This window comes from Phyllostomus discolor, chromosome 2, assembly GCF_004126475.2.
Source record: "Phyllostomus discolor isolate MPI-MPIP mPhyDis1 chromosome 2, mPhyDis1.pri.v3, whole genome shotgun sequence".
NCBI lineage: Eukaryota > Metazoa > Chordata > Mammalia > Chiroptera > Phyllostomidae > Phyllostomus > Phyllostomus discolor.
Window position 1 is genome coordinate 60,535,800 of NC_040904.2, and position 11,545 is coordinate 60,547,344.

At 33.3% G+C, this 11,545-nt stretch overlaps 1 protein-coding gene across 1 annotated transcript in view; it reads left to right on the forward strand.

Moving 5' to 3' along the window:
* TSC22D2 (TSC22 domain family member 2) overlaps positions 1-11,126 on the forward strand; it is a 51,627-nt gene extending 40,501 nt beyond the window's left edge. Inside the window, 4 exon segments of the mRNA XM_028534288.2 lie at positions 3,622-3,673; positions 4,660-4,761; positions 4,763-4,837; positions 4,840-11,126. Coding sequence (XP_028390089.1) covers positions 3,622-3,673; positions 4,660-4,761; positions 4,763-4,837; positions 4,840-4,923 — 313 coding nt within the window. The 3' untranslated portion in view covers positions 4,924-11,126.
* The last annotated feature ends 419 nt before the right edge of the window (positions 11,127-11,545 follow it).

The window sequence follows — 11,545 nt, forward strand, 5'->3', positions numbered from 1 at the left end:
TACAGCCATTCTTGTTGTTTTTCCCCCAATGGTTCTATATTTCTGTCAATTTCTCCATACACATAATTTTTAATTTATCTAGTAAATGCTAATCGAGGTATGATTTTTTTCTAAAAGAGTAACCCATTGTAAACAGGAAGTTTCTTTTTTAAAAAGAAAATTATCCCTTGTCTTTATATAGCATTTAAAGTTTACAAGAATAGTTATAAAGTCTTAGAAAACCTTTCCTTAAGGAACTTATGTTCAAAAACTGGTTAACCATCAAGTTATAGCGTGGTGGATGCAATAATAAAAAGAAAATAACATATACTACTACACCATTAGGTTAAGAAAGCAAATGAAGGAAAATTATTCATGCTGCTTCAGTCAGTCTTTCTCATTTTAAAAGAGAACATGAAGCCCAGACCACTATGTTGATTTTGAACACAATAGAAAACTTGTTACCCTCATTGAAACTGTATTCTTAAACCATGTTCTGGGATTTTGAAATAGAATACCCTCTTATCTGCTTATTTAAGACTACCTACCATATTGGTATCTTTATTGTAAATCAAGCTATTTTAAAGCAGTGGTGCTCAAACTTTAGGTTTTATCAGAATCATCTGGAGAGGTTATTAAAATAGATTTCTTGGTTCCCACCTCAAGAGTATCTAATTCAAATTGGTTTGGGATATACCCAAATACTTATATTTCCAACAAGTTCCTGGGCAGTGCTGATGCTTCTGGCCCTGGGACCGTACTTTGAGAACTATCGATTTAGTCAAACTCAAAAAGTTTTATTGACTTCCTATTATAAACCAATAATTGTTTCAAATCCAATTACTATCATATTGACTCTTTCAGTATGCATTTGAACTCTTATGTGCCAAGCACTGTGTTCATTCTTCACACAGGTCAAGAAGATAAGGAACCTCCCTCAAGGAGCAGAGTTAACAGTGGTAGTATTGTTTAAACTCACTTAATCATCACAGGAATTTATGAATTAGGGCATGTAATCCTTATTTTAGATGGGGGAAAAAAGGTCTAAAAAGGTTAAATAATGTCCCAGAATTCACACAGTGAGTATACGGGGAAACCAGAATTTGCTAATCTGCTTTCCTGGTTATGCACTGTAAAAAGTTTGTGAAGATTAGTGGACCATAGGAGCTATGGAGTAATTAGTTCTACCTTTAGAAGGCAGCATGGAAAAGATGGCACTGGAATATGTTAAGGAACAAGTAAAAGATAACCAGATGAATTGGAACTGTCAGCATTTCCAGTTGAGGGAGCAGTTTGTACAAAGGCATGGAAACCTGAGAGAATATGTGTTCCACAGACTGAAAATAGTTACGTAAGACTATAATACAATAGGCCAAATGAAGTATGAGAGGAAAGGAAACTGTAGAAGGCAGTGCTCAAGGTTATGAAGGGTTTCGTATACTGGGCTAAGAACTTTTCAAAACAGAATTAAGTTTTTATTATTCTTTTTCTTACAACTTTCATCTCTGTTAGCCCATGGTTCTCAAAATACATTTGATATGGTCTCTCTGGCAGCAGAATCAGCATCACCTGGAAACTTGTTAGAAGTGAAAATTCTGGGCTCCAACCTAGACGTACTGTATCAGAAACTGAGTTGGAGCCCAGCAATCTTTGTTTTAAGAAGACCTCCAGATGACTCTGGTATTAAAGTTTGAGAACCACTGCAGCAGGTTATAGAATTCTCAAATTCTTCAAAATAGTCAAAGGTCACTATAGTGATAGTAGTATCTGACTGAATTGTTAAAGTACAATGCTTAACAAAATTGAAGTATTAATACCTTTTAAGGGACATATTTTCAACCTGATTTATTTATGTTTTAAAAACCAGTTTCTCTTGCTGTTAAAAGAGAATCAGGACTAGAGTTTATTAAATCAGCAAAAAAGAAAAAAATAAGATGCTAATTATTGTTCCTTTGCTAAGGGAATGGTTTGGAAACAACTGATTTTATTTTAATTATCAAAAAAGGCAGTGAAACTTTTTTTTAGAGTTTGGGGTTTTTCAATTGCTTGTCAATGTATAAAACTGGTATTAAAATTAGCATTTAAGGTGTTCTGTTTAAAACAGATATGTTAAAAGAATTGAATATTTAAGTCATGAGATGGCTAAAACTAATTCAGTTTTTCCTTGACATAGAAATAAAAAACGTAGAAAGTATAATTTAAAATTCTCAGACAAACATTAATCTAAATGCCTATCACTATCTTTTTTATCAAATTGTAGCCAATATGAGTACTTATTAATGGTAGATCCTTCCCAGTTATTTAAGTATACAGAAGTCCCTTTTCATCGTAGAAATAAGCAGCAGCAAAAAGTGAAATAGTACTCTGTCATTAATGTTGTGTGCTTAGATAAACAAGCTTAGTGTTTTCCATGTATTGATTCAGTTTTGAGGATTAAGAAGTGGCAAGTCCAGTGAGGCTTTGAGACCAGTCCCTTCATTTTATGGATAAGAAAGCTGAAGTCCAGGGAAGTTAAATAGTTGATGTGCTAATGGTCACATAGGTAGTGAGTAGCAGAACCAAGATTATAATCATATACTTAGATTATAATATAAAAGACACTACTACATCGACATATTTTTGAGACCCAGTTTGATACAATATTGAAGGTCCACATCTAAAGTAAATAGTTTCCACATGTCAAAATTTTCTTGGTTAGGGTATATTTTATGAAGAATATTTCATAAAGTTTTATAAAAGTTGTTTAAAGACCTCTTTTTGTATTGATTCAGAAGACTAAAGTATTAGATTTGTCTTTATAAGAAAACTTAATAACTGTTCAAAATTTACAAAACACCAAGAAAAAGATAGGGAACCTCACTATACTTACTGTTTAATACATGAGAGAATATAAACTGCCAAAGACAACAGTTATTCAACCTTCTGTGTTACTATCATACAAATTGCTAAGCTGATATTTGAACTTGGATATACTTACCAGCTAGACTACCAGTTATTTCCAAGAAAAACTGGTCCAAACCACATACCTTACCTACTAGGTTATTTTGCCAGCTAATAACCTACAATCAAAGCTTGTAGTTAGCCAGAATGTTGACTTCCTTGTTAACCAACCCTGCAAGTACTGTTTGTTCTAAAGCCCTCGGAATCATTTTTATGAGCCAGATCTAAAAATTTTTAAACCAGATATTAAAATATCAAGTCTGTAGAAGAAAAGTCATCATCTGAAGTTTAATGCAATAAGTAACTACTGAGTGGATTTCCATCTGAAAAACAATTAGGATATATAGTTGTTTATTGAAGTTTAAGAGTTGTGAAGAGGGTGCTGTTCATTCCAATTTTATCTTTTTAAGTTCACTGAATTGAGAAATCCTGAATAAAATCGTAAAGTAGCATAGTTTGCCCTAGGCAAATTAGAAAAGTTGAAACTACAAAGGATTTTTAGAAGTGTCATCTATGTACTGAGATCCTCATTTTGAAAATGAGAGCTTGCTGAGTACTAAAATTGTGAGAATAGACTTAATAAACTTTAATTACTATTTTTTTTGTTTTAAGTAACACACAGATGTTCTTAATTCTTTTAAGAATTGGAAGGGAGATTAAATTTTTTGGAATAATTTAATGAAATATTCTAATTTTTTCCAGTGCATCTGGGGGAGGTGGTGTAGCCATTGACAACAAAATAGAACAAGCAATGGTAAGTAAAAGTTATAGTCCTTACTTTATAGATTGTTGGTTGTGCAAAGCACTCGGTTTATGTCACTTGTAAAAAACAAACCTAATTTCTTTAAACCAGATGACCAAAGGAATTTTTTAATAATGAGATTTAACTGAAGATGTTAGAACATTGAGAATCTTGATTTAAAAATATCAGTGGAGTAAATATTTCCCCATTTGAACATCTCACATTTTTCTTGCATTGCCATTGATAAGAGCCATTTTGGGGGTTATACAGTCAAAATGCATTATGTTTTTCCAAATATTTCAGCATCAAAAATAGAGACAAAAAAGTATTAAAAGTACAACTTCAGCTAGAAATTTTTGTCATCCTTTGGTCATATGCAGATACTGTTTTACTCAGCTTTAATAAATAGCTGAGTAAATAGCTTGTTTTGTTGATTCTGGTTCTGATTTCTATTACTGTCAAAAATTTTATTCCCTTAAAGATACTCTGTATCATGTTACAAAATATTTTGATTCTAATTTATTAAAACTGTAGCAAAGCTATAATAAGGACTGTTAGTCTCAAACTATTTTAAAAAACACAAGATTTTAAGGTTAGAAATTGCAGGATCACCTTATCTCTTAAAGGCAGTGCTATATAACTAATTTAATATCAGACAGTTTAATATCCTTTGTTCTCTTAGTCCCACATCTAAGCATATGATTTTTAAACTTTTTGAATTCTAAGCTTATAATAAACAATTTAAGGAGCTAGTATTTTGGAAATCTCTTCAAACTTTGAAAAGAAAATCCTGGGCTTGCTGCCCTAGTTGGAAACTGGATTTTTTCCACCCCATCTCCCTTAGACCCATTCAAGGTACAGTAGAAATATTAAAAGCAAGAGCAGGAAAACTGACATAAAAACTCCTTTTGTTTATAAGGCACCAGATAGGCTAGAACCAAATAGCATCACCTTTTCCTTTCTCTCTTTTTTGACATTCCTAATTTTGTTTTTCACAGGATTTGGTGAAAAGCCATTTGATGTATGCAGTAAGAGAAGAAGTGGAAGTTCTAAAGGAACAAATAAAAGAATTAGTTGAAAGAAACTCTTTACTTGAACGAGGAAAACGCACTGTTAAAATCTCTTTCAAACAATGATCAATTATCCCAACTCCCAGCCCAACAGGCCAATCCTGGTGTAGCACTTCTCAACAGCAAGCAGTGATAGCACAGCCTCCGCAGCCAGCGCAACCTCCACAGCAGCCGACTGTCTCCTCAGCATAAAGCTTTCTTGCTCATTAAGAAAAAACTGAAAGCAGTCTATCCTGTGTGCCACTGGTGTTCTTTCCACTTTATACGAAAGCAAGTAGCCATGCTTCGGTTGTGTGTTGGCCTTTCAGTATTAGACAATCATTCTACAAGAGCTTTTCCTCTCTTTGAGATGACATGCAGCACTGTTGATGTCCAGCTTTACGTCATCAGTACACAGGAGAATAATAATTGGGGTTTATTAAAGCAAGCAAAGTCTGCCTTTTACCTGGTGGGCAATGAGTGGGGTCTTCTAAGAGCTTTGGTGGCTCTTCCATGTTTCTATTACATGGATTTACCTGAGCCTTCCTATCATATTATAAATAACAGTTCATCTAAAGAGCCACTTTTCTTTCAATATCAGTAACATTTGCCTATATAAGTTTTCATTTATTTGTGTTTTATTATTACAGGGCTGCTATTTTCATAATGTACATGAACAATGTCACAGAACTTTTTTAATTTTTTGATAATTATAAGTATCAGTAAAGGAATTGAAAGACAGGATCGCGTTTAATAGATAAACGTTTAGGCAATAATGAACAAAGAATCCTGGCATATTTCTAACACTAATGGCAATTTACCTTCGGTATTTATTTTTAGTAGTGAAGACCCAGCTTGAATGTAAATTTTGTATAGTGTAAAGTATGAAGAACATAGTGCAACTGTACAGGTAGTCACCAGTTATTGTGATATAATAATAATTGGGCTATTTTGATGAAGAAAACTTTGTTCATTTGTTTCTACTTTCTAATAGAAAAATTGCCACGATTCCTCTGCTTTTTGACATTTCGTATGACTTTTTTTTTGAGAGGGTGGGAATAAAAGCTGTGAAATTGTTTCAACCTACTTTGTAACCAAAGAAGCAAAGCTGTGTAATGGAGTTTTTGTTTGTTTTTTTTTTTATATATATAATGCACATTCTTTATGTATTTTTTTTTTTTTTAGTGTTTTCTCGGTCACAATTTTCTTTACTGTCTAGCATGATCTGCATTGACCTATACTCTTTGAACCACTTTCGTACCTCATGTTTTTATCCAGCACTCTTATTGTAATATGTACTAGTCTGTGAACAATGTCAAATAAAAAAGAACGGACAGGGTAGTATGGTGGAGCTGAACTAGTGTACATAACACTAGTTGTAAAATACAAAAAAAAATGAAGGTGAGCCATCTTTTGTTCATTTAAAATGGTGTTTGAATTTCGTATGCAGAAAACGTTTTGTGTTACATTGCAGATTTTAATGTATTTAATAAATGCAACTTGCAGATAAAGTGCAGTGTATCTGAGTATTTAAATTAAAATGTACATTTCATAAATACAGTTTCAAGAGAAAGCATCATTTTGTGTATACTAACACTTAAGTGTATATGTCAGAAATTGATGTATAAATATATATTTTAACACATTTTCTGAAATTAAACTGCAGTTTTGTTGAAATATTTGGCTCTATATGTGTTCAAAATTTAATTTGATTAGATTTGTACTTTTCACAGTTCAGAAATACTCCTTAAATGAAAACCCATGTTATTAAAGACTTAATGATAGTTCTTAAATTTTCAAAGTAAAATAATTTAAAGAATGCAAGAATGGTGAGCAATATTCATATTATGTCAATGACATTAAGTAGAAAACCTTTGTCTACCAAAAACTTACTTGAATTCAGAAAGGTGCCTATAGAGATTAACATGCTCTGTATCTATGGCCTGCTAGCTAATCAGGAGTTAATGTGAACCAATAGTTAGGTTCTTCACATTAAAGAGGATAAATAAGTATTCTTCTTTATCTATTTAAATAAAACTTAATCAGATTAGCCACAAACTAAATGCATAAAGTTGGGTATATGTGGGATTGTCAACTATTTTATAATTTTAGTTATACTGCAGGATATATTGTTCAGTATAAACAAATTTTAATGTTAATAGATACATTAGGAATAGCTAAAGAAACTAAGTACTAGGCTTGAAAAAAGCAACCCTAAAATGTGAGTAAGATTTTAGGTAGAGCCACCACAGATGAGAGTAAGCAAAATTTCCATGTTGGGATGTTAACCAAAATGCTCACTAGTTGTGCCCCTCAAGTGCCAACAACATGATATTTAATACAGGTGTAGGAAAAATTAGTATTAGAAAAGGTAGGAATTTGTGAAAATACAACTTTGGGTTCTGGTGATAGAAAAACACTATAAACATAAAAGTAACAGACACAAAGAAAATGATTGTTAAAGTAATTAAAAGAAATTCTTTTACATTTTAAAAAAAAAAAAACAGAAAAGAGGAAACAAGGATAGGCCACAGAAGAAATGGTGGTTTCTAAAGGTCCCGCCTTTAGTAACCTAAAAGATGCAAATCAATATTAAGAAAATTCTTATTTGTCTTTTAAATAGTGGAACCTGATATAGAAAGGCAAGCTTTTCTGTGTCCTTCTAGAAAGCAATTTGGCAATGTGTATCGAGCCTTAAATATTAACACACTTTTCAGTTTAATGACATGAGAAGATAACTCATGGTGCAATGTTCAAAAATGCAAAATTATAATAGTACCTATCTACTGCTCTTATCCTTCCCTTTTTCCCTTTGAACTTGACCTTCCCTTATATACACCCCCCAAAATAACTGAAAGGTTGCCTTTACATCCTACTCTCATAAGGTGTGCTCTAACTCCAAAGTGAGGGCCAAACTTAAGGGTGCAAAAGCTATTGCATTTTTCAGCATCAGATACACTATATTTGGAAACCTCAAACATTCTGCCAATTGATTAGTTTCTTTAATTTCAGTTTTACCTCAGAAATCTAGGGTCTTTGCTCCACGTGGCTGGAATAATAATTTATTGAGATGCCAGTTTCAGGGCATAGTCTTTCTTATAGGAATGCCATCTAAAATTTTCTCAGTGTAATGCCCATAGATCAGGGTGCCACTTAAGATTTTTGTTAGTTTATTTTAGCCAACTAGAAAATCATAGAACATTTTGTTTCCAATATGGTAATATATCTTTAATACAAGCCTAACTTTCCCCAAAGAAAATTTATTTTCAGTAGTTACAATGTGATTTTACAGCTTACTGCACACACCCTTTGGATATTAAATATGCATTTACTTAACTAATATATGTCCAAAATAGCTGGATATTTCCACTGTTTTTTCCAAAGTTCTACACTAAGTAGGAATATTAAGACAAGAATGCTTTATCATCAAGCATACAGTAATGGATAATAATAACTGCCATTATTCACAAAGAATTGTAGGTCAAAGATTTTGGTACTTATTACAAGTTCCAAACTCTAGCCACTCCAGGACCTTTAAAAAAGGGGGCAGTGGTCCTTAAGATTAGAATACCCAAAATACCTGGTCTTCATGGAAATATACATTTGTAGAACCAGAAATAGCTAATTTTCTGTAAACATTTTAAGACAATCTAAAGTCATTTTTAAGGCAGCTTTATAGTTCAGTGGCACAAACTTGGTGACATGACTGCAGTCTCTTAAAAAATTCTAAAAAGGACAAAACCCAGCCCTCCAGATAACAGTTTAATCAAGGATGTAAGGAAATCATTGATACAATGTAATAATGATAAAGATACGTAGTCAAGAATGGCTTTGTCAAGGAAGGTTTCCTCAAGAGATGACACAGGTCATAAGTTAAGGAAACTGCTCAAAATTTTAAAGGAGAGTACAAAGCTTGGTTAGCCACAGATTTGTTTCATGGGTACAGGCAAAGATTACCTCACCCACCTTAGTTGTTTGGTTTCTATCCATTCAGAAGGTAATGACTTACGAATGATTTTAAGCAGTGGGATTGTGATCAAATTTGCATTTTGGAAAAGTTAATCACTACAGTGGCAAATGTGAGGGAGATTGGGAGCTGAAACTGGAAGCTAAGAATTAATTGATAAGGACAATAATAATCCTGAAAAGAAATGATGAATACATGAGATTACATAGACAATCTGTGATGCTCATGAAGGAAGTCTGTCTTGGGTCTTTCTGTACCATTTTGGCCTCCACAATGAACACTCCATTCCCAACATCAGATGTCCTGGTCTTTCTTGCTCCAAGGAAAGATCAGAGAGCTGCAAGTCTTAGCCTGACTCAGACTTTTCCTTCCAACAGTCATAGGTCTCTAAGAAATTAAAATCTTAGTTTTCTGTTAAAGAAAGTTCAAGAATTTAGCAAAAGGGAATGAGTAGGAGTGGAAAATAGAGGGTCCTTCTCTGTCACTATAAATTCAGCCACGAAGGTAAGCTAAATTTAGTCCTTTTATGGTGACTAGGATTAGAGTGGCCTGGAAGCTTCTCAGAGCTATCCCTTTCTCCCCAGAAAGGGTAATGTGAGTTCTAGCCCCATTGTAGGTACTGACAACCCATGTCAGAGTAGGTTTTGCTAGGTTTCATTCAACCTTTCGTTCTTCGCCACTGTTTCTTTCCTTCTGTTCACAAAGTTTCTTTCCTTCAAGGCCCTCACCTAAGTGAAACTGGATCTTTTCTCCCACCTCCTCCTGCCTCAAGCCTACTAATCCATCCCTCTATTTTCTAGCAATACTAATACTTTGTTATTTAGTCATGTATATTTTTGCCCTATTTTTTCGTTCTCAACATTCCAGAATGCACCCATTTCATATATGTCTTTATCAGGTCACAGAAGTTCTGTAATAGGATCTATTCTCTGAATGCATATATTTCCTTTGTCAGTGGAGAGATGACTGTACAGTGCTATTTAACAGTTTCCTTAGTGGGCTACAATTGGTATTATGTGCTGTGTTCACAAGTAAAAAAGGCTAAGTGAGGCACTATGCAAAGCAAGCTAAAAGTCAGACATTTTTTTAACAGAATCATCATAAAATAAAGACAGCCTTTTAAAATTGGTAATGGTAAAGTAAGAAATGAATTTTGCAATGGCATAGTCTACTTAGTCACAGAATTTGTTTAACGTACTTAGATGGTGGTTTAGCTTTATAGTGTCTCTCCTCACCAGGGAAACTGATAGATTAGGCAGTTTGGGAAATTTTCCCATGGCCTGATGTCATGTGTTGAGCTATAGAAAACACAGCATCTAAGTTTATGGACCAAGACATTGTCTACAGAAGGGAAAGTTATCCCATTGAAAGAGGGGAGAAAAAGGTGTGCTAGGTTGTTCCTTAAAAATAACTGAGGCAAATGCCAGACTTCTTTCTCATTAAAAAAAGCTGAGTTTATCTTTCCGTTTCATTCTTTTACATGCCTAAAATATTTCTGTATAATGACTGTAAAGTATTCTCACCCACTGCAATCTAGAAATCTTAAACTTTCTCCAGATCACAGTTATTGCCGTCATTTTACAAGCATGCAACACATCTATTGATAAATTGTACCTGAACAAGTCCACAGAAAGCAAGGACCATTTTCCCCATAACTGGGCATGAAATATTATAATATCAGATCAAGTTATAATTCTAGTATTTCTACTAAAAATGCATATATAATTTAATGAGGTGGCAAATGGACAGAAAAAATACATGTAACATTGTAAAGTCTCTAAAAGAAAGGTTTTGTTTTCAAGAAGTTTGGCTTTTACTTTTTATCTTATAGAAACTGTTGAAATGCAATTGAATTCTATTTCTATTCTGGTGCTGCACACTATGCTATGTGTTTGGGGATAGAAAGATGAATGGGACATGATTGGTGCACTTCAGGAGCTCATAGTCCAATATAAAAAGTAAAAGCTGAAGTGCCATTTTATTTATTCGAAATATATGTCATAGTTTATGGCCCTCATATCATTTGTTGAATGAAAGGTTCATATAAATCAACAGTAAAATTGTCATAATGCCACGTGAAACTTTTACTTGCCTGAAAACAACTCTAAATCACCACAAATATTTAACATCAAATAGGGCTTTTAGAAAGAGGCGACCTGGTGGAAAGCCTTCCCATCTTTTCTTTGAACCTATGAGGTGTCTCCTGAAAAAAAAGAAACCAATCTAAGGGAGAAGCTTATACATTTTTTAACCCAAGTTTGTAGAGAGTGAAACTGATCTAAATCAAACTTAACTAGAATTAACTAGAATGATGCTATGAACTGTATCATCTATTGTCTCATTAGCAACACATTTCCTTGACTGACAACATCTACCATTCAATGAACCAAGGTAAGAATAGCTCAGGTGCCTGATGCCAAAATTAAATCTGGTAGCTGGGAATCTGGAAGCAAAAACGTGTTTTGAGTACATGATAAAAGTGACATTTCAAATCAGTAGGGGAAGAATAGTTCATTTAACAAATAGTATTGAAATAACATGACCATTTGAAAAAAAATAAATTTAGGCCTCTAACTCATAAAAATTAATTCTAGCTAAACTAGTAGTGAGTCTTATACTTTTCTGTCACATATCCTTTTTAGAAATCTCCCTGTGAAATGCACATGAGCAAAAAGTTTTTGAAATATGTTAGAAAGAGATGATCACTCTCAGCAAAATAAAGGAAATGCACATTAAAACACAAGAAACTATCTCAAATCCAGTTGGCAAATATTTAAAATATATATAAATCAAGAGCTGGGAAGGCTGTGGAAACATAGGAATCCAACATTGCTGGTGAATATATAAATAGGCACAGCCACTTAAAAA